At 43.7% G+C, this 23,997-nt stretch overlaps 2 protein-coding genes and 1 long non-coding RNA gene across 4 annotated transcripts in view; all 3 read left to right on the forward strand.

Annotated features, from left to right (window-relative positions):
• The first annotated feature begins 13,778 nt into the window (after positions 1 to 13,778).
• Positions 13,779 to 18,301, forward strand: LOC124013619. The gene is made up of 5 exons (XR_006834899.1): positions 13,779 to 14,054; positions 14,225 to 14,519; positions 14,727 to 14,798; positions 15,487 to 15,568; positions 17,408 to 18,301. It is a non-coding gene; the product is annotated as an uncharacterized LOC124013619 (long non-coding RNA).
• A 217-nt stretch (positions 18,302 to 18,518) lies between these two features.
• On the forward strand, positions 18,519 to 21,246 carry LOC124013788 (single-stranded DNA-binding protein, mitochondrial-like). 2 transcript variants are annotated; one of them, XM_046328311.1, is made up of 6 exons: positions 18,519 to 18,600; positions 19,103 to 19,171; positions 19,292 to 19,349; positions 19,511 to 19,739; positions 19,974 to 20,062; positions 20,159 to 21,246. In XM_046328311.1, the coding sequence occupies exons 2-6, from the start codon at positions 19,148 to 19,150 to the stop codon at positions 20,203 to 20,205; spliced, it is 447 nt and encodes a 148-aa protein (XP_046184267.1). In that variant the 5' UTR covers positions 18,519 to 18,600; positions 19,103 to 19,147; the 3' UTR covers positions 20,206 to 21,246. The 2 variants fall into 2 exon arrangements, with proteins under 2 accessions (XP_046184267.1, XP_046184268.1); XM_046328312.1 differs by having other exon boundaries at positions 18,536 to 18,600; positions 19,127 to 19,171.
• A 764-nt stretch (positions 21,247 to 22,010) lies between these two features.
• LOC124013787 (cyclic AMP-responsive element-binding protein 3-like protein 2) overlaps positions 22,011 to 23,997 on the forward strand; it is a 28,439-nt gene continuing 26,452 nt past the window's right edge. The window contains exon 1 of the mRNA XM_046328309.1: positions 22,011 to 22,367. Within this exon, the coding sequence (XP_046184265.1) occupies positions 22,269 to 22,367 (99 nt within the window). The 5' untranslated portion in view covers positions 22,011 to 22,268. The remainder of the gene's footprint in view (positions 22,368 to 23,997) is intronic.

Here is a 23,997-nt window from a genome sequence, read left to right on the forward strand (position 1 = left end):
CAGCTGTGTAGTGTTTGGCCAAGAAAACAAAACGTGCACCCGTTGAGGTCCCCGGGACAGAGTTTGAGAAACAATGTTCTGGATAACATCCTGTATAATGATGGGTGAAATGTGAACAGTAGCTATATCCATCAATAGGTCAATAAAGACTAAGGGAGATTATAAACATAGATATTACAACGATCAAAAGAACTATGCTTTATGAAGCTACATCTCTGTCTGGCTACGGTAGCTGATTTGGAAGGCACATGTAGATGCTAGCCTTAATAACGACAGGTAGAGTTTTCTCTAATATATCTCCAACAGGCAAACGCTATATCTTAATGTACCTATGAAACACGAGAGACAGGACAGAGTTTGGTTTACTATTTGCATTGAAGCATGGAAAAATCCCAAAGTTGGTTTCTGCCAATCACCACTAATGTTTGTGTGTGTGTGTGTGTGTGTGTGTGCATGCGTGTGTGTGTGTGTGGGGTTATGTGTATATGTGTGTGTGTGTATGTGTGTTGCTCAGGAGATACATTAGGCTATGCACACCTTAGAATTTTGTCCAGTGGTAGAGAGGAGCGATAGAGTGATAGACCTGGGAAGCCTCTGCAGTACTGAGGAGATGATGAGATTGAAGAGGGAAAATAATCATTGTTTATTAAACTTTTGTTGTTTCATTACAATCTCAAAGCACGTTAGGCAACAACAACAAAATAAAACATGCTGATGCAATTTTGAAAAACAAATAGTTCCCTTTGGAGATGAAATGGTTGGGGAGGGGGGTAGAGGAAGGAGAGAGTGAGAGAGAAAGAGAGAGAGAGAGAGAGAATAAGAGAGAGAGAGAGAAAGGGGATACCTAGTCATTTCTACAACTGAATGCATTCAACTGAAATGTGTCTTCGGCATTTAACCCAACCCCTCTGAATCAGAGAGGTGCGGGGGGCTGCCTTAATCGACATCGGCGCCCAGGGAACAGTGGGTTAACTGCCTTGCTTAGGGGCAGGATGACAGATTTTTACCTTGTCAGCTGAGAGAGAGAGAGAGAGAGACAGAGAGACTAAACTACTGAGAGGTGTTCAGCCATTGAGAGCAGGAGAATTGGCATCATGACGCTTGAAGCTACAGTCACGTTCTCATCCTGGCAAACTATCCTAAACTCTTCTACTACTCCAGCTATCTCAACTACAACCGTGGAGGAATGTCAAAGTGTACTGGGTAGGATCCGGAAGGAATGACAGTTTTATGAGATCGTCATCATGTTGACTGGTGTTCTTGCCAACGCTGCTCTGCTGTGGCTGCAGCTGAAGGGTGGGAAGGTTCTGTCTGCATCTAAGGTCTGTCTGTCTACCGTCCCAGTCTCTGCGTCACCTGGCACTTAGTTGGGCACTAACTCTTTTCTAGCAGGTTTTTAAGGTTTAACTTGTGACGATCACGCTACGTGCTTGTTTTACCATAGAAATAGATTCTAACTAGATTCTATTTCTATGGTTTTACCTTTCCCAGATTGATAAACTTGGCTCTGTAGTAGGCTATAGATTACTAAAGGGTGTACTGTGACTCCCAGGTTCTACTGGGATTGTGTGGTGCTAGTTGACCAACATAAGATGTACAACTTTTCCTGGAAAATGTGGGGTAGGTGCAACATAAGACAAGAAAATGGTAAGGGTTTGAGTGAGAGGACTAACTGGTGTCTCCAAGTGATCACACACCTCTCCAATGTGTGCACAGTCTTCAAATTGAAGGTACTTTTTCGAACTTTCCTTGCTGTGCCGTTGAAGAACTAGAGCAAGCACACTTGTAGTTGTTTTGTTTGGAACACGACCCTGCAGCCCCGCCAGCGGACAATTATCGCTGCCGTTTACCTCATTCAAAAATGTTGGCCGTGACTCGAAAGCTTTGTTCAGTCGCCAACATGACTAGCTTAGTTATAAAATATGATCTGACGCGTTCACAAGGCAATTCCCGAAAATCAGATTGTTAATTGTGCTGAGCCTAGAAAGGAGTCGTGAGTGCATTCAGGTGTGTAACCGCAGCACATTTTCTTCAACAATAAACAAACACGGGCTCATTCTGTTCAGAACAACTCGGGCAATGACATGTCAGATTGTAACTGTACGTCAAACACAGGGATCATAAACGCTGACATTGTATATGACATTTGGAAATGTGAAGCGCACATTAGGACATCTAAGCGATATGTATTATAATCCTCAACGTCTCATCTTTCAAAATCCACCGAGTCCTCCCAATTTACTGCTTTTCCCTCGCTCAGACAACAAACATTTAGCAGAGAGGGATGGGGGCAACTTCTTGTCGCGCGCGGTGCTCAAATTCAGAATGTCTGTCTGTCAAAACGCATACAAGCGCTGTGAAGCGCAGAGCCAGAACTCTGACGTCATGTATATCACGTTACTGAACAGCCACAACGGTCCAATTCAGGCGCTTATTAGTGCCCAAATCTGCTATTTTCAACCCATACAGTATACGGGTACGAGTGCGAAGGGCTAAGCTATTGGATTGCACCCAAATTGGTCGTTTTCATTTATAGCGTTCATATAATATTCAATAAATATAGTATCAAACATCCCATTTGGACCAAACTTCTACCTAACAACAACCCCCCGCGAAAATCCCCTGTTCAGAGAACTTTGTAATTTAAGTTGTTAGGTTTATCGTCATACATCCTGATATTATCAGTGGGAATAATGTGTGAACAATTCCCTCCTCAATGTTTAAGGCATAGAAAAGGACATAAACTGGATTAAGTTGTTTTTTTCCTTCTCGTCAATCTACACAATAACCAATAATGACAAAGCAAAAGCAGGTTTTTAGACATCTTTGCAAAACAAAGTTATAAAAAATAACTGAAACATTACATTTACATAAGTATTCAGACACTTTACTCAGTACTTCGTTGAACCACCTTTGGCATTGACTAAAGCCTTGAGTCTTCTTGGGTATGGCGCTACAAGCTTGGCACATCTTTATTTGGGGAGTTTCTCCCCATTCTTCTCTGCAGATCCTCTCAAGCTTTGTCAGGTTGGATGGGCACTGTCGCTGCACAGTTATTTTCAGGTCTCTCCCGAGATGTTCGATTGGTTCATGTCAGGGCTCTGGCTGGGCCACTCAAGGACATTCAGAGACTTGTCCCGAAGCCACTCCTGTGTTGTCTTGGCTGTGTGCTTAGGGTCGTTGTCCTATTGGAAGGTGAACCTTCGCCCCAGTCTGATGTCCTGAGTGCTCTAGAGCTGGTTTTCACTTTGCTCAGTTCATCTTTCCATCGATCCTGACTAGTCTCCCAGTACCTGTCGCTGAAAAACATCCCCACAGCATGATGCTGCCGCCACCATGCTTCACCGTAGGGATGGTGGCAGGTTTCCTCCAGATGCGACGCTTGGCATTCAGGCATTCAGGCATTCAGGCATTCAGGCATTCAGGCCAAGGAGTTCCATCTTGGTTTCATCAGACCAGAAAATCTTTTGGCAAACTCCAAGCAGGCTGTCATGTGCCTTTTACTAAGAGGTGGCTTCCGCCTGGCCATTCTACCACAAAGGCCTGATTGGTGGAGCACTGCAGAAATGGTTATCCCATCTCCACAGAGGAACTCTGGAGCTCTGTCAGAGTGACCCTCGGGTTCTTGGTCACCTCCTGACCAAGGCCCTTCTCCCCCGATTGTTCAGTTTGGCCGGGCGGCCAGCTCTAGGAAGAGTCTTGGTGGTCCAAATTTCTTCCATTTAAGAATGATGGAGGTCACTGTGTTGTTGGTGACCTTCAATGCTGCAGACAGTTTTTGTACCCTTACCCAGATCTGTGCCTCGACAGAATCCTGTCTCAGAGCTCTACAGACATTTCCTTTGACTTCATGGCTTGGTTTTTGTGGGACCTTTATATAGACAGGTGTGTGCCTTTTCAAATCATGTCCAATCTATTTAATTTACTACAGGTAGACAGACTCCAATCGAGTTGTAGAAAAATCTCAAGGATGATCAATGGAAGCAGGATGCACCTGAGCTCAATTTATAGTCTCATAGCAAAGGGTCTGAATACTTAAGTTTTTCTGTTTTATTTTTAACAAATGTGCAAAAATGTCTTAACCTGTTTTAGCATTGTCATTATGGGGTACTGTGTGTAGATTGATGAGGAACATTTTTTCATGTAATCTTTTTTAGAATAAGGCTGTAGTGTAACAAAATGTGGAAAATGTCAAGGGGTTAGAATACCTTCCGAATGCACTTTACTGGTTTCCTTGCTCTGTAAGTAGCGTATCTATTTTTTTAAATGTTTGCATGATTTTCTCATTCGAGAAAACAGCTGATCAAAGGGGGTGGGGCGGTTTATAAAAACACTTCTGCACGACCTGCCGCAAGGATACTCTTGTGCATCCTCTGTCGAAGTAGATAATCGAGGAGGGCAGCAGACTCCTTTGTTTGCCAACTAACGAATTGACACTCCTCGATCACTTATCATTTTACGGAGGAGAGGACGGAGGAGTCGAGAAGAGGACAGACTTATCCAATTGAGAATCTCCCAAGGTAAAACAGTAATCCATGCTTTGGTTTTATTTACCCGGCCACTGTTTCAAACGCTACACTTTTAGCATTTGTGGCACAAATCCAACGCAAATCAATGGTACCTATATTATCATTTTCGCGCTTCATATCCAAATCATCTATAAGATTACACCACTGATACAGGGCAAAACAGACCAAAAGGACATGGCAAAATGCTCAACTATAAGGTTTAAGGTACATTTATTAGTTTTTTCCATAATTCATTACATGTAAATATTTCAAATCAAATTTAGTTAACCTTAAAAAATGTACAATTCAAACAATAAAAAATCAATACAACTTAAGTTAATCAAATCGTGCAAAACTGAAAGCGTGAACCAACTCATTTAACCCCAGCAAGGTGACTGGGAACATGGTTGAATACAAACAGTGTAGTTATTCCCTCCGTAAGGCAATCAAACAGGCAAAATGTCAGTACAGAGACAAAGTGGAGTCGCAATTCAACGACTCAGACACGAGTATGTGTCAGGGTCTACAGACAATCACAGATAACAAAGGGAAAACGAGCCACGTCGCACACACCGACTTCTTGCAAAACACTTCCTTCGCCCGCTTTGGGGATTAGACCGTGCCAACGACGCGGACCGCTCTCAAGGACTGTGGGCTCTCGTTCTCTGTGGTCGAGGTGAGTAAGACATATAAGCATGTTAACCCTCGCAAGGCTGCCGGCCCAGATGGCCTCCCTAGCCACATCCTCAGAGCATGTGCAGACCATCTGGCTGGAGTGTTCAAGGATTTATTCAATGTCTGTAAACCCTGTCCCAGTCTGCTGTCCCCACTTTCTTCAAGATGTCTAGAAAGCAAAGGTAACTGAACTAAATTACTATCGCACTGTAGCTCACTTGGAGGTGATAACTCACTTCTGTCGTCATCACCTTACCCGACACCCTAGACCCACTACAATATGCGTACCGGCTCCATCCACAGATGACGAAATTGCCATCACACTGCCCTATCCCATCTGGATGGGAGGAATACCTATGTAAGAATGCTGTTCATTGACTATAGGTCAGTCTTCAACACCATAGTACCCTCCAAGCTCATCATTAAGCTCGGGGCCCTAGGTCTATGCAACTGAGTCCTGGACTTCCTGCAAGCCACACCCAGGGGTTGTAGGTAGGAAACAACACTTCCGCTACGCTGATCCTCAACACAGGGACCCCACAAGGGTGCGTGCTCAGCCGCCTCCTGTACTCCCTGTTCACCCATGACTGCGTGGCCACGTACACCTCCAACTCAATCAAGTTTCTAGATGACACAACAGTAGTAGGCCTGATTGTCAACGATGACGAGACCGCCTACAGAAAGGAGGTGAGGGCCCTGGGAGTGTGGTGCCAGGAAAATAACCTCTCCCTCAACAAAACAAAGGAGCTGATTGTGGACTTCAGGAGACAGCAGAGGGAGCACGCTCCTCTGGAGAAGTTGAAAAGCTTCAAGTTCCTCAGCGTACACATCACTGACAATCTGAAATAGTCCACCCACACAGACAGTGTGGTGAAGAAAGTGAAACACTGCCTGCAATTTCAGGACTCTCCAGAGGGTGGTGTAGTCTGCCCAACACATCAGCCCAACACATCGCTGGGGCCACACTGCCTCTCGGATTAAATGTCAGGAATTGTGAAAAACTACATGTAAATGTATTTGGCTGAGGTGCATGTAAACGTCCGACTTCAACTATATTATTATTATATATATATATATATATATATATATATAAGGATAGAAGAGAAGGGGATACAACCCTAGAAAATGTCCACCAACCAGAGTCCTATTGTTAACTTTAAGGTTTAAGCCTTGCTTCCACTCCAATCTGCTACGTATTTTAAATTGTAGGGGCACTATAACCAGATACTAGTTAAATTGATACAAATGTAGCCTCTTACAAGCCACGCCTCAATATGTTAATGAGCCAGAAACAAACATACTATGCAGCAAATTAGTGTTCAAAGGTTTTTTGGAGCTCTTTATTCTGTGGGGTGGAATTACAGTACCATTCGAAATACAGCAATTCTTTCCCTGCAATGCACCACCATTTATATTTTACTGATGATAATAGCCAAAATTACCGTATAAATGACAGTTTTCCATTACAGTGCTGCTCTGTCTGTCATTCTCCAGCCTTTCTGCCCCGTCAAATCCTCACATTCCTCTGCTGTAAACTTCTGAACCCATATAGCATTGACAGACAGTATGTTTGCTAACATAGAGTTAGTCTCTCTGTCCCTGCCCTGTGTAAGGGCTCGGAGGGTTAGGGGTTTACGTATCAGTGAAAGTGCGATGCTTTGACACACACACACACACACACACACACACACACACACACACACACACACACACACACACACACACACACACACACACACACACACACACACACACACACACACACACACACACACACACAGGCAGAAGAGCATGTCTTCACCAGGTTAACTCTCAATGCGAAGAATCTTTCGGACTAGGTTTTGTGAGAACTCTACACAACCTCTCACACACAATAAGCTATCTGGCACCTTGTAAAATAATTCACATTATCCTCTCTGACACATCACTGGTGCTACATTCCCAAAGCCTGTTCTCTCCAAAGACATGAGGAAATTCCTTCTCCACACACCCTTTCTCCACCTCCTTTCTTTCTCTCCTCTCTCCCTCTCTTTTTCTCTCTGTTTCCTCTCTCTTTCTCAGCCTCCATCTGCCTTCCTCTTTCTTTTTTTCAGTCTACCTTCCTCTCTCTCACATTCTGCCGATTCTACAACTGTTTCCCAGTTAAATATAAAGTACAAGTTTATTAATGTTAGGGCTTCCAATAACATAGAGTGCTCTCATAAACCTCTCTACATCCTTCTCCCCTGTCTCTCTGTCCCCCTACTCTCTCTCTCTATCTCTCTCTCTCTCTCTCTCCAGGTTTTGGTGGTAATCTCCTGTCTACCCGCTCAGAACCCCCAGATAGAGACTGTCCCCATGAGATGAGATCTGCTGTCCATTCCCATTCAACATCCATGATGCTCTTCAGCCCCTCTCAGCCCCATTCAGTCCCAGTCAGTCCCCTGCCTTACAGTCCCCTTTGAAATGGCCTTCTCTCTGTCTTCCAGGCTGACCCTGGCTAGAGGGCCTTTTCCACATTAAACAGAAATAAACTATTATCCTACTGTTACTGGAGACAGTCAGTCTGTCAATCAAACACAGGCCATGGACCATCATGAGACAGATAGTCTGGTTTGCTAACTGTACTCTCTAAGCCTTTCTCAGTGGTAGCATGTGACATGTGTACATGAGCTGCATCACCACGGCCAACACGTCTAGCTAGAGAGACGTCTCGTGTGTTTGCGTAGGCAGGTGGGGATGTATTGAGCCATAGGCATCGTGATTTCGTGTCACTGATCTAGACACATTACCCCATAGCGTCAAAGTGGAATTGTATTTTCATATTTGTTTACAAATTAATAAAAAATGAAACGCTGAAATGTCTTGAGTCAGTAAGTATTCAACCCCTTTGTTATGGCAAGCCTAAATAAGTTCAGGAGTAAACATTTGCTTAACAAGTCACATAGTAAGTTGCATGGACTCACACTGTGTGTAATAATAGTGGTTAACATGCTTTTTGAATGACTACCCCATCTCTGTACACACATACCATTCATTATCTGTAAGTGAATTTCAAGCACATATTCAACCACAAAGACCAGAGAGGTTTTCTAATGCCTTGCAAAAGAAGGGCACCTATTGGTTAGGTGGGTGAAAGAAAAGAAGCAGACACTGAGCAATTATGCTTTGGATTGTGTAGCAATATACACCCAGTCACTGCAAAGACACAGGCGTCCTTCCTAACTCAGTTGCCGGAGAGGAAGGAAACCGTTCAGAAATTTCACCATGAGGCCAATGGTGATTTTTGAAGAGTTACAGAGTTGAATGGCTGTAATAGGAGAAAACTGAGGATGGATCATCAACATTGTAGTTACTCCACAATACCAACTTAAATGACAGAGTGAAAGCAAGGAAGCCTGTACACAATAAAAATATTCCAAAACATGCATCCTATTTGCATCAAGGCACTAAAGTAATACTGCAAAAAACTTGCAAAGAAATGAACTTTTTGTCCTGAATGCAAAGTGTTATGTTTGGGGTAAAACACATCACTGAGTACCATTCTTCATGCTACGTGTATGCTTATCATCGGCAAGGACTAGGGAGTTTAAAAAATGGAATAGAGCTAAGCATAGGCAAAATCCTAGAGGAAAAACCTGGTTCAGTCTGCTCTCCAACAGACACTGGGAAACAGATTCGCTTTTCAGCAGGACAATAACCTAAAACACAAGGCCAAATATACACTGGAGTTGCTTACCAAGACGACATTGAATGTTCCTGAGTTGGCTAGTTAGAGTTTTAACTTAAATTGACTTAAAAATCTATGGCAAGACTGAAAATGACTGTCTAGCAATAATCAACAACCAACTTGACAGCGCTTCAAGTAATAAAAAAAATTAAAAAATCTACACATATTTTACAATCCAGGTATGCCATTCATGCTCCTAGAGACTTACCCCAAAACACTCACAGCTCTAATCGCTGCCAATGGGGATTCTCACATGTATTGACTCGGGGTTGAATACCTATTCACTGCCAACGGGGATTCTCACATGTATTGACTCGGGGTTGAATGGTTGAATACCTATTCACTGCCAACGGGTTCTCACATGTATTGACTCGGGGTTGTATGGTTGAATACCTATTCACTGCCAACGGGGCTTCTCACATGTATTGACTCGGGGTTGTATGGTGGAATACCTATTCACTGCCAACGGGGATTCTCACATGTATTGACTCGGGGTTGTATGGTTGAATACCTATTCACTGCCAACGGGGATTCTCACATGTATTGACTCCGGGTTGTATGGTTGAATACCTATTCACTGCCAACGGGGATTCTCACATGTATTGACTCGGGGTTGTATGGTTGAATACCTATTCACTGCCAACGGGGATTCTCACATGTATTGACTCCGGGTTGTATGGTTGAATACCTATTCACTGCCAACGGGGATTCTCACATGTATTGACTCGGGGTTGTATGGTTGAATACCTATTCACTGCCAACGGGGATTCTCACACGTATTGACTCGGGGTTGAATGGTTGAATACCTATTCACTGCCAACGGGGATTCTCACACGTATTGACTCCGGGTTGAATGGTTGAATACCTATTCACTGCCAACGGGGATTCTCACATGTATTGACTCGGGGTTGAATGGTTGAATACCTATTCACTGCCAACGGGGATTCTCACATGTGTTGACTCGGGGTTGAATGGTTGAATACCTATTCACTGCCAACGGGGATTCTCACATGTGTTGACTCGGGGTTGAATGGTTGAATACCTATTCAATCATATCATTTGACTTCACTTTCACATTGTGTGTGGATCATTGGCAAACAGAAAAAAGACAGTGAAATCTATTTAAATCCCACTTTATAACATCACTAAATGTGTAGGAAGTCAAAGGGTGCGAATACCTTCTAAAGGAACTGTATGTTCTGTGGTTGGCCTGCTGCCGTTCTCTTTGTGGGTGGGTGTGTCTCTGTACCGTAGCACCAGTTGCTTAGGAACTGGGTCAATATTTTGAGATTGTTATGTAAACAATTTAGCAGCAGCTGTCTGTTGTCTTACAATCGGGAGAAGTTAATATTTATTATAATTAAAGTCACTTTACATGGAGAGGTAATCAGCGAGTTAAAAAAAAGAAGTAATAAAATCCCACATTCAAAAAATGAAGTATATAAAAGTACACTGAACATAAGAACAGACTGACCAGGGAAAACACTAAACATGATGACAGACTAATCTGGGAAGTGAACTAGACGGGGTTAAAACGAAGACAACAGTGAATCTGAGTAAGTCTGCGTGAAGAGGTGTCTTTCTTTCTCTCTCTCTCTCTTGTATATCCTTGCTGAAGGACAAAAGCTGTGTTTTACAGGGATGGGTGACAGTATCATGTTGTCCTCTCAGGTCTGTCTCCCTGACTCCCCTTGCAGGGGAATGTAAGAGGCTTGGAGAGAGGGAGTATAGGGAGGAGAGAGGGAGTATAGGGAGGAGAGAGGGAGTATAGTGAGGAGAGAGGGAGTATAGGGAGGAGTATAGGGAGGAGAGACGGAGTATAGGGGGGAGTATAGGGAGGAGAGAGTGAGTATAGGGAGGAGAGAGTGAGTATAGGGAGGAGAGAGGGAGTATAGGGAGGAGAGAGGGAGTATAGGGGGAGAGAGGGAGTATAGGGGGAGAGAGGGAGTATAGGGGGGAGAGAGGGAGTATAGGGGGAGAGAGGGAGTATAGGGAGGAGAGAGGGAGTATAGGGAGGAGAGAGGGAGTATAGGGAGGAGAGAGGGAGTATAGGGAGGAGAGAGGGAGGTGGAGATAATGGTGAAGGGTTTGAAGGAGTTGGAGAAGGGATGGAGACCAGTTTAGTCCTGCAGGCGGTAATGTGAGTGTGGCTGCTAAGTGGAGGCAGGTTACTCCAGGCTGCTTGCTATACACTGCTAGGTGGGGTGCTCAGGCTGCTTGCTATACACTGCTAGGTGGGGTGCTCAGGCTGCTTGCTATACACTGCTAGGTGGGGTGCTCAGGCTGCTCATGTGGCTCATGACTGTTTAATGTGCACCAGAGTAAAGAGTTTTTACACATGCTCAACAATTTAGGTCATACAGGCATAGCACAAACTATGTCACATTCAGGTACAGATGCACATTAAAAAGCCAGCATCCACAACATACAGTACAAACTAAAAGGTGCTCTTAGTCTGAGCAGAGTGTGTCCGTCCATTTGTGTGTGTCCATGCACATGAGTGCTCTCTCCCTGTCCTGGATCCACAGAGGACAACCAGAACCAGTGTGCATGTGGAATGGTCTCTCATGTGTCCGAACAGGCTCAGTGCATAATCGTCTTCCTGTGCCTCTGGGTGTCTTCGTCTAACTCTGGGAAGGGCTCTCTCTCTCTGTCACACACTCTGTCACCTGGGAGGTCATTAACACGCACACCCATCCACTGAGCTGTGAGACAGTCTCTGAACAGTGTCTGTAATCATCAGAAGATGTAACAGCCATGAAGGTGCTGCTATCAGCATGACATGTTGAGTTCAGAAATCAATATTTGGTGGAATAACCCAGATTTTCAATCACAGCTTTCATGCGTCTTGGCATGCTCTCCACCAGTCTTTCACATTGATGTTGGGTGACTTTATGCCACTCCTCAGAGTTGGGAAATATTGTCAGATCAGAAGGAAGCAAGTTTTCTTCCAGGACAACCTTGTAACGTGGCTTGATTCGTGCGTCCTCCACCAAATTTCACAGTGGGTGCGAGACACTGTGTCTTGTAAGCCTCTCCAGGTATGTGTGTGTATGTATGTGTATGTATGTATATATATATATCTCAGTCATAGCAAGTACAAATATCTGTGATCGTCGCTGAAAATGTTGTTGTCGTTAAGGATACATTGGTCGTCAAAATAATTGTAATTACAACACGATATTTCTAAATAGCAGCAATATATTACTGACATAATCACGGTATCTCCATGCAGTAATAGTCTCAAAATATGTTAATGCATACCAACTAGTATTCAAAAGGTTTTTAGCACTCCAAAAATGCAGTATGGTACTGTATTCTGAATTACTGTAAATTACTGGCAGCAAGTTGCCAGTAAGTTACTGTTGAGTTTCAGGACAACGTTTGTAGAATTCCTACAACACAATATATTACCATATTCTGTGGGGGTACAGCATTCTCACTTACGGGCGCAACAAATATGGCCTCTTACAAGGCACACCTTAAAATATGTTAATGAGCGAGAGACTCTTTGTCCAAATATTTTCCCACATTGCACCATAATGATTACTGTAAAACACATTTACGGTATTTTACTGTGCATTCGACAGTGTATTACTGCTGAAATTACAGAAAAGTCTTAGTGTGCAGTACTGTATTTTACTGTGTGGTCTACTGTTGATTAATACTGTAAGTTACTGATAAAATTGCAAAAACAGCTAACTCTGTATTGTAGTGCTTAGACAAAGGAACTAAATACAGATGCAATGCAGAAAATGTAAAGTGTGTAGTGTATTTTGAGGTTTAAAAAAGCCTCCGGAGGGGCGCAGCGGTCTAAGGCACTGCCTTGCAGTGCTTGAGGCATCACTACAGACCAATGGTTCGATCCCAGGCTGTGTCATAACCGGCCATGACCAGGAGTCCCATAGGGCGTGCCACAATTGGCCCAGCATTGTCCGGGTTATGGGAGGGTTTGGCTGGGGGGGCTTTGCTTGGCTTATTGTGCTCTAGCGACTCCTTGTGGCAGCCCAGGCGCCTGCAGGCTGACTGCTGTCGTCAGTTGAATGACACATTGGTGGGCTGGCTTCCGGGTTAAGCGGGCCGGTGTTAACAAGCGCCGTTAGGCGGGTCATGTTTCGGAGGAAGCATGACTTGACCTTCGTCTCTCCTGAGCATGTTAGGGAGTTGCAGCGATGAGAGAAGATCGCAAATGGAAATCATTGGGGGTAAAATACAACAAATAAAAGGCTCCTGAAGTTTGTCATTTCCAAGTTTGTCATTTGTCATTTTTAAATTTCAGACTTGACTTTCCCTTACAAAAAATGTATTAATCCCTACCAAAATGTCAATTAAATATAAAACACATAATAACAAAAATGTCTTTTTGCTGTAGGATTATTTACCTGCTGTAGCAAACTGGCTCAAATTAAGATGCTACATCTGTGTAGACACAGGCTCTTTAAATAATTGGGTTTTCCTCTAAGGACCATGACAGTAAATCTCCACATGGAAAGATACCTTCCTCTATATCTTCCTCCTTCTCTCAGTGGGGATTTTGAAGAGAGTTGAAGGAAAGAGAGAGAAGAAGTGAAGGGCAGACAGAAAGATAGAGAAAGGCTTACAGAGTGAGTGACCGTGTCAAGGTTCCAGGTCAGGATTAGGTAACTGTTTCTCTGTGCCAGGGGAATATCCTCCCTCTTCACTGCACTCTCACGTTGCCCCCTGGTGGGCTAACACAGCATGACCTTGCTGTCCTGACACGACCATGATACGTTACCACAGTTCAACTTACTCTGAGTTGTGTAATGTGGCTCAAATTGTGTGTGGGTTTGACTAGGTAAGGTGTCTGGGTGTGTTTCTGACACAGTCACACGGACTGTACCATCTCTCTGTCTCCCCAGTAGGAACACCCCATCTACCCCATCCAGTAACCCCAGCCCTCCACTCTCCCTCTTTCTCTCCCTCCCCCTGGGTAACCGGACCCAGAGGCCCCCGGAGGCCCTTTTTGTGCCTGGAGGAGAGGCTTGGTGCTGGCTCGCCTGCTGAGGGTGGTCAGAGAGCAGGATGGAGAGAAGGATGAAGATGGGGGAGGAGAGAGAGAGGCGGAGCTGCATCTGGACGCTTTGTCGCCTACGTCTCGGATCTACCTGCACCTGCAAATCTCCTGGAACAGTTACATTATAGTGAGTCATTCAGTGTGTGTGTGTGTGTGTGTGTGTGTGTGTGTGTGTGTGTGTGTGTGTGTGTGTGTGTGTGTGTGTGTGTGTGTGTGTGTGTGTGTGTGTGTGTGTGTGTGTGTGTGTGTGTTATAATGTCGCAGTAACGTGTTTGTATGTTGTTGTCTTTCCTCCAGAGGTCGACGTTGCTGTTGGACCCCCTCTACAGAAGGAGATGCAATGTCATGTTGAACACCTCAACACAGAAACAACCCCCAATTAGGTACTTTCCAATACTGTTCTCCAAATCAGCCAACGTGTTGTTCCATGGTCACTCCCTCCCCTGTCGGTGTGTAGTTGGGAGCGTACAGCCCACCTGTTCCACCAGCTGAGTGGTGATTTGCTTGAGGAGGCCATCAGTCTGGAGAGCCTATATCTGCTCCTCCAGGAGCTCTGCAATGCAGCATCACCTGCAGGAAACTCTTTTGGAGGGTGAGATCACATGGATCTTTGTGTGTGTGTGTTTGTTTCTATGACTTTCTGTGTCCTGCTTTCGCCATACATAACTGTGTGTGTGTGTGTGTGTGTGTGTGTGTGTGTGTGTGTGTGTGTGTGTGTGTGTGTGTGTGTGTGTGTGTGTGTGTGTGTGTGTGTGTGTGTGTGTGTGTGTGTGTGTGTGTGTGTGTGTGTGTGTGTTAGTCCAATGACATGTTTCCATTCCTGGTGCGGATGCTGGAACAGGCTGGAGACCAACACAGCAGACAGCCTACTGTGAGTGACATTGTGTGTGTGTGGGTGTGTGTGAGCACAAAGCTGACAGCCTACTGTGAGTGACACTGTGTGCGTGTGGGTGTGTGTGAGCACAAAGCTGACAGCCTACTGTGAGTGACACTGTGTGCGTGTGTGTGTGTGAGCACAAAGCTGACAGCCTACTGTGAGTGACACTGTGTGTGTGTGGGTGTGTGTGAACACAAACCTGACAGCCTACTGTGAGTGACACTGTGTGTGTGTGTGGGTGTGTGTGAGCACAAAGCTGACAGCCTACTGTGAGTGACACTGTGTGTGTGGGGGTGTGTGTGAGCACAAAGCTGACAGCCTACTGTGAGTGACTACAGTGATCCTTGGTTAAGACTCCCTGTTATCTTTTATAACATGACCACCGTCACTTGAACAGGTTTAGCAGAGTGCCACTGTGAAACACCGGAGTGTGGATTAACTAAGGAACCCAGCTGGGTTTTCTTTGGGGGTTTTTAAGCAGCTTTGTCTTTATGCAACTAGATTAGGGGTTTAATGTGGATCTGTGTCGCTACTACACTGTTACGTAGGTCAGGTTAGGTGACAGGTGACAAGTCTCACTAGCCCCCTCCCGTGGTCAAGAATATAAAGGTTAAACTCCATCATAACTGTTCTCAAAATGGGTTTATCTCGGACCCTAACCCTCTTTATCTCCTGTGTCCAGGCTGTGTCCTCTGATCGCTCAGACCCTGGCCTTGACGTTCAGAGATCGAGCAGGCTCGACTCAACATGCTTACGGTCAAGCAGTGAGTACACACACACATTCTCTCCTTCCTTCCCTCTCTTTCTCCCTCCCTATTTCTTTGTCTCGCTTTCTTCCTTGATATCATAGAAGTACAGTTGAAGTCAGAATTTTACATACACCTCTGCCAAATGCATTTTAACTCAGTTTTTCACAATCCCTGACATTTAATCCTAGTAAAAATTCCCTGTCTTAGGTCAGTTAGGATCACCACTTTATTTTAAGAATGTGAAATGTCAGAATAATAGTAGAGAGAAGGATTTATTTCAGCTTTTATTTCTTTCATCACATTCCCAGTGGGTCAGAAGTTTACATACACTCAATTAGTATTTGGTAGCATTGCCTTTAAATTGTTTAACTTGGGTCAAACGTTTTGGAAAGCCTTCCACAAGCTTTCCACAATACGTTGAGTGAATTTTGGCCCATTCCTCCTGACAGAGGTGGTGTAACTGAGTCAGGTTTGTAGGCCCCCTTGCTCGCACACGCTTTTTCAGTTCAGCCCACACATTTTCTATAGGATTGAGGTCAGGGCTTTGTGATGGCCACTCCAATACCTTGACTTTGTTGTCCTTAAGCCATTTTGCCACAACTTTGTAAGTATGCTTGGGGTCATTGTCCATTTGGAAGACCCAATTGCGACCAATCTTTAACTTCCTGACTGATGTCTTGAGATGTTTCTTCAATATATCCACATAATATTCCACCTCATGATGCTATCTATTTTGTGAAGTGCACCAGTCCCTCCTGCAGCAAAGCACCCCCACAACATGATGCTGCCACCCCCGTTCTTTAGGGTTGGGATGTTGTTCGTCGGCTTGCAAGCCTCCCCTTTATCCTCCAAACATAACGATGGTCATTATGGCCAAACAGTTTTTGTTTCATCAGACCAGAGGACATTTCTCCAAAAAGTACCATCTTTGTCTCTATGTGCAGTTGCAAACCGTAGTCTGGCTTTTTTTAATGGTGGTTTTGGAGCAGTGGCTTCTTCCTTGCTGAGTGGCATTTCACTTCGATATAGGACTCATTTTACTGTGAATATAGATACTTTTGTATCTGTTTCCTCCAGCATCTTCTCAATGTCCTTTGCTGTTGTTCTGGGATTGATTTGCACTTGATTCGAACCAAAGTACGTTCATCTCTCGGAGATAGAACGCGTCTCCTTCCTGAGCGGTATGACGGCTGCATGGTCCCATGGTGTTTATACTTGCATACTATTGTTTTTACAGATGAACGTGGTACCTTCAGGTATTTGGAAATTGCTCCCAAGGATGAACCAGACTTGTAGAGGTCTACATTTTTTTTTTTTGCGTTCTTAGCTGATTTCTTTTGATTTTCCCATAATGTCAAGCAAAGAGGCACGGAGTTTGAAGGTAGACCTTGAAATACATCCACAGGTACACCTCTAAATGACTAAAATGATGTCAATTAGCTTATCAGAAGCTTCTAAAGCCATGACATAATTTTCTGGAATTTTCCAAGCTGTTTAAAGGAACAGTCAACTTAGTGTATGTAAACTTCTGACCCATTGAAACTGTGATACAGTGAATTATAAGTGAAATAATCTGTCTGTAAACAGTTGTTGGAATAATTACTTGTGTCATGCACAAAGTAGATGCCTTAACCGACTTGCCAAAACTATAGTTTGTTAACAAGAAATTTGTGGAGTGGTTATATATATAGAGGCTATATGCACATTACGTTTGAGCTGGATAGTGCCATATACTATATATATATATATATATATATATATATATATATATATATATATATATATATATATACCTTACCTAGTCAAACTATGGTATTGCATATGTCTTCCATCTGGTATGGTATTCTCTTGCAGGTAATATGTGGAGCGGCCCTGTGTAGAGGAGAAGTTGCCCCCTGATTACCCATCAGCCAGCCTGATTTTCGCCTTGTCTCTCAACTGCTGGGACTTATCATACAGAATTCCTGACCACATACACTACATGCATTTCCTTGATTCATAGACAAGAGGTACTTATTCTCATGTGTTTTTAGAATTATACTGTATATCAGGGTTTCACAAACTATGGGTCGGGACTTAAAGTGGGCCCTGTGCATGTGAGATATAAGAATACATCTACAATCACACTGTATTTCTTAATGTGGGTCATTGGAGGACAATTTGGGTCACAGAGGAAGGTCAGCTGGACATATACTCTATTAAACACTCTCACAGACATGGGGACAGGATATTGCTTTGGGAAAGTGTGCCTTTGTCTGAGTGGAGTGTGGTTTCTGAAGGACTGTAGAAGTTTCCCTCCTGTGTGGTTGGGTACTGTACATACTTGTGTTTATGTCTTTGCACTTGGTGAGATGTATGATGCGAGGCAACTCACTCTTCTCTTCTCTCCTACACACGGCCTTGTCAGGTTAACTGTCATGTAATGGCAGTCAGAATGGTCAGATTGGTCATAATAAAATGTATGAATTTAATCAAGGTACTGCACATCTCACTTTCTAGGATATTCAGCCTACTCTAGAAATTAATAAAAATTATACTTGTTGAGCAAAAGGCATGTTCTACCGATGTACCTTATTACTGTAGTAAATGAAATAGGCCTACCGATTTGTACGACCATGTGTGCAGTATTTACTTAGACACATTATCTATTCGTTTTGATTCAGAATTGAATGCATGTATTTAGATTTGATTGTGTATCATCATCTTACTCTCTGTGAGCGAAGGATTGTAACCAAAGGTTTTCTAGAACTCGACCTTGTTAAATGGCCTAAAATAAAGATACTATCCAGCTCTATTGTTTATATCTTGTGTCGTCCAGTTTCGCGGGAGACAAAATCCATAATATTTGGAAATAAAACCTATATGTTATGTCATGTCCCCCACATATATAATACTTTATCGTCAACTTAAACATTTTTATTTAAAAGTATTTGATCCAGCCCCCAGTATCAGCGGAACTGTCTATTGCCTTCTACAATGAATCACGGACTTATATTAGCGACGGACCGGAAGCAGCGTGCACTTAAGGATTTCGGTTACTGCATCATGTAAGTTGGATTAATTTACTGTATGTCCTTAGATATCAATGATGATAAACAACAACAAGCATGCTAACATTTTGTAGGACAAGTGTAGTTTTTATGTCAGTTTATGTCTCGGCCCTATTATTATCTATCTATCCACTCGCATTGCAACTAATGTAGTGTGCTAGCTGGGCATGACTGTAACATCAGTAGATGTTACAATGTAACGTTAGCAACCATTTACCCATGGTTATAATGCGATACAATTTATCTTTATGGAGACAATGTAAGTTAGCTAGACCTATTTCAAGCAGCAGTCGGTATTATTATTGTCTTCGATTGTAGCTAGCTAGGTATTTGAAGAATGATGGGACACTGGGACAGCTAACCAAATATGACAGGTGTGACTATAGAAGAAAGACAATTGTGTCCATGTAACTTGCTGGCTGTTAGTCAGGATTAAAGCTCTAACTAATGCTCATAGCCTCATCTTGAGATGAAGTCAACTCGATACTCTTTCTTACAGTCTGTCTACTTTACTATCATACAGTCCGTCCAACAAACAAAGAGGATGTTGAGAAACGGAGCAGCACAGGTAAGTGTGCAACACAAATACTCCAGCTGTTCCCCCTTAATCGCGACTCTACTCTACTTTACTTTTGTGGCTGTGGCTCCTTGGCTGACTGTAGTGTGTCTTTATGCCTCTTCCCTGCAGGTTTTCAGACAGCTGGTCAGACACCAGTCTACAGACACCAGCCTGATCCTGGAGAGATGTGAGTATAGACCGTCAGGGTACTTTCTCAGGTTTCTCATCTATCGAACACAAACAGCCCAGACGAGCTGATGTCTGTCCGCTCCTCTGTCTTCCCCCATTAGCTTTGACATGTGTACACCTTAATGTCGTCCCCCCCCACACACACACACACACACACAGCGATTAACCGTGTTCAGCTGCTGGGCCGCGTGGGGCAGGACCCTGTCATGAGACAGGTGGAGGGACGGAACCCCGTTACCATCTTCTCCATGGCAACCAACGAGATGTGGCGCTCCGGGGACGTGGAGACGTCCCCCGCAGGAGATGTCAGCCAGAAGACGACGTGGCATCGTGTGTCAGTCTTCAAGCCTGGTCTTAGGGATGTGGCCTACCAGTATGTCAAGAAAGGGTATGTGTGTTTTTCACTCTGTGTTCCCCTGTATACTGTGGGTTGTCAATTTCTCGGGGTTAGTTTCTATTTCTCTTGGGACTAGGAGCCTGATAACTTAAACTTTTTCTGTCTTATCTACTTATTTCTAGAAGTATCATCCGTGTGTTTACTGCAAAGACAACTGGTCTTATAACAATCCCGCGGAAAACGTATCAGTAACACATTCCTTGGTTCTGTGTGCCCCCGTTGTAGGTCGAGGGTTTTGGTGGAGGGGAAGTTGGACTACGGGGAGTACGTAGACAAGAACAACGTCAGGCGCCAGGCTACCACCATCATCGCAGGTGAGAGAGGGGAACACGCACTCAGACACATTTCACATTCACTGGCATTTCATATTTTCATAACAATAAAACATGTCAACATTTTCCCTTCTACAGACAACATTGTATTTTTAAGCGACAACATTCGAGGGAAGGATCAATGAGGGATGTGGCGAAATTCATCTAGGAGGAAGACTGAAGCTCCTTCTATGTAGCTACTCTATTGTCTATAAATTAACTGACTGTGGAAGAAGCTGTGTGCCTGCTAACTAAATGGGACAGAACACAGTGTAACACCTCTCTATTGATTGTAATGAATGATAGAGGACTATCTGTCCCATTATGATGTCGGTGAGCGCACGGGCAGCGCCATTGAGCAAATCTCCATTTTGAAGTAGTCAATTTTCTAATACTATCTTCTATGAGTTGGTAAACAAACTGTAATGGTTCACACTGCCAACTGGAATGCGTTGTTTGAACAGGTGTAAAGCCAAGTGGAGATTTACTGCCACCTGTAGTTATGGAATGTTCGCTCGTGAGTATAATTCATTGGCTGATGCCCTGGATGGAATTATGTGATCCTTCCTTAACCCATAGGAGGTACCACCCAGTTGACTACTTCAAAATGGTGAAAGTCCTCAATGTCACTGCCCATGCTAAAACATGCTTATGGTTAGTAAACTCCTCTCATTCTCTGAGCTGTCCAGAGTATACCTGGACATGGGGTCACATGTATGTATTCTATCCCCCAAAATGTTTGTTACTACTGTATAATCTTAGTTTACGTCCATTTGCGCTATTCTTGTTGCAGTACTACTAATGGAACAAAGCAGAGCGAAGGATCAGGCCTTAAAGGTTAGTTGTTTTCCCAGAGAAGCCAGATAACAGATGAGAGAAATAAATGGGTAATGTGTGACTGACTCTCATCCACATAATGCTGTACCCGAAACTAGGATTGTGTGCCAGTTTCAAAAATAATGTTATACCACCTGTTTTCATCTCAGCATGTCTTTCTGTTCTATTTTAAAGATAGATTGAAACTTGTAACTATTTGTTTCGTTTTGGTTTCATTCCACCTTAGTTTTTTTTTTCTTCCTGAAATCACCAGATTTTCACCTCAATTCTGTCTGGGCAAAGTTTGTACTCATTTTGTTGAATGTACTTGTATGTATCATGTAGGTTGAATATATATTTTTTCTCCAGTACTTTAGCCTCTTAATTTCAATATCCACACATTAGTGGAATATGTTTCTTAGCAGAATGTCCTCTTTGACCTGTTCGTTGGCAGACCACTCGGGAATTGCAGAAAAAGTTAAGTTATTGCAGCAGAAAGTTGGCTACTCAAGGGCTTATTTTTTTAAAGAGCCTTAACTTGATTGGTTGATTTGCATTCCAGGGAGGCCGTGTTTAGAATGAAGAATTCTTGTCTTTCTCTGATTAGTTACAAAACATACGTTAATGTGATGTAATTGGCTTATTCGCTTGTCAATCAAATACTCAGGCTCAAATGCTTTGGATTGGTCGCAGAACCCTGTCAGTCACAGACGGTCAGACTGGAATAGAATAGGACTCGTTCTATTGGTATGACGCTGATGGACAGGAGTGTTTTTTTTTTGTTGCGGTGTGGAAGTTACAAATTCTCCCATTTCTGACCGAAATTATTGCAAAGTTTTCATGTGAACAGTTTCTCCACATACATTGTAGATATTGCGCTAAATGTGTATCCATTGTATGTTGCCCTTTATCTTGATACAACCTACGCAAATGGAATGCAAACCCTGTAGTGTTTCAGTCTAATTAGATGTCGCTACTCTTGTCCCCGCCCCCACCCACATTCCTGCCTGTCTGGTCTGTTCTGGTGGTGGGCAGCAAACTGCATCAAGGAAAAAGTCCATGGAACTCTGTGCAAAGAAAATAAACAAGAGCCAACACGGGGCAGTCTTCTACCGCTATTTTTCACATTTAATATTGTAATTCGGAGATAACTGCTTTGTTGGCAGCACTGCTGCGTATATTACGGCGTTGTAGTTACATCAACTGCATAACTACGTTTCTTCACTGAAGTTGAATGAACTGCGTGGACAGATTAAAAACATAACATTATTCGGTTGACGTCGCTGTAAAGTGTGTGAAGGAGTGTATTTGCTATCTGCGCTGCAAAGTATCATCATCAAGGGAACTGTCATCTAACGACACATTAGGAATCCGAGCGGTCGCATCGCCAAGGATGGAAATATTGGACAGTACTGAGTCCTTTTTACACTGGGATAGGAATCTCAGTGAGCTCTCGGAGCCTGGAGAAAACGAACATGTCTTATACAGCACAGTAAGTTTTATATATAGGCAATTATTATAAACAATACGAACCATTATTCCACTGCCACACTTGGCAATAGCACTTTTCTTATTATTGATTGCCATACCAAGGTTCTCAAGGTTTCATTGGGGTGTTGACGTTAGTGAAAATATGCCATCCAGTTTATTTTCTTTTGTTAGGAATTTCAATTGAGTCTGCTATTTTCAATGCAAACTATGATTCGCCTCTTCATTGCCCTACATCGACCCACAGTGAGTGGGGTAGGTCGATGGGCTAATTGATAAGTTATTCGGTTTGTGGTGACAGAGTTAATGATGGATGGGAACCAGACACTGTACACTAGGCTGAGACTTTCTCTGCTGTCTATATTTGGTGTGGCTGACTACATTTCCGTTACTTCTTCCAATGCCCTAGATTAGTGTACTAGCTGGAATCTTAAAACCTCAGCGAACCCACACCATGCTGATCTTTTATCTGTGTATTGGACCAAGTCCACCCTTCTGCCATCTACACCTTCCTAGTTCCAATGTGCTATAACGTGCACCAGTGTTCTGGCCCCCAGCAAAGCCATTGTTCTTAACCCACAACAGGGAACTGTGTCCACAGACCTGCAGAACCATACAGCCTGTGTGAGTGGTAAATCCCAGGCTTTGTGAGAAGAAACTGTACAGCCTCTGTGTGAGGGAGTAGCAGGCTGTGTGAGTGAGGGAGTAGCAGGCTGTGTGAGTGAGGGAGTAGCAGGCTGTGTGAGTGAGGGAGTAGCAGGCTGTGTGAGTGAGGGAGTAGCAGGCTGTGTGAGTGAGGGAGTAGCAGGCTGTGTGAGTGAGGGAGTAGCAGGCTGTGTGTGGGGGTGGGTATCATTTGTGGAACGTTCCAACAGGAATCTGTTCCAAAAACTTCGTAAAGTACAAGGTTGACAACAAACAACGCACACAAAGTAGCACGGTCAATCACCTAGCTAACTAGCTGCCGAATAGGCATCAACTCACCACATAGTTTAATTTTAATGTTTGTCCGTTGGTGTGTGTGCGGAGAAAAGGTTGATAATCTCAGATGGCAAGAGAACAGAGCAGGGTCTTTGTTCAAGGCTCCCATGCCCTCCCCCCCACTCCATTCCTTGGGTTTGAAGCCTACACACACACTCTCACTTTCTCTCCCTGGGGTTTGTTGGCATATCTCACAACAATGCCAACTGTTCTCAGCTGCAGAGCAGAGCTCTCACCTCCCCTGTTACTGATTGGTATGTGTGTGTACTCTTGAGACCCCCGTCTGGATCTCCCGTTAGTAAGGAGGGCACATCTCTCTGCGTGTCCCTCCCACTGGGCACAGACCAACGTTGAATCATCACGTAGGAAGACTGGACGTTGAGCATACATCGGTGCTTTACATTGAAATACAATCATTTTATGCCATTCCGTTTCTATTGATTTATTAAGGCCTGAATTCAATCCAGTCACGCCTCGTCTGCAATGCACCCTTCAAAGGCAACACTCCGCATTCGAGGGGGCTGCATATGTCAGCTCAATCCCGGACTAATTCTATTTGTACAATGCTCTCTACGCTACTCATGCATGTCTACTATTACTCTTGTTTCTTAACACGGTAACGCAACTAGTCTTTTTGAGGTGGGAGTCATAAC

This window comes from Oncorhynchus gorbuscha, linkage group LG25, assembly GCF_021184085.1.
Source record: "Oncorhynchus gorbuscha isolate QuinsamMale2020 ecotype Even-year linkage group LG25, OgorEven_v1.0, whole genome shotgun sequence".
NCBI classification, from domain to species: domain Eukaryota; kingdom Metazoa; phylum Chordata; class Actinopteri; order Salmoniformes; family Salmonidae; genus Oncorhynchus; species Oncorhynchus gorbuscha.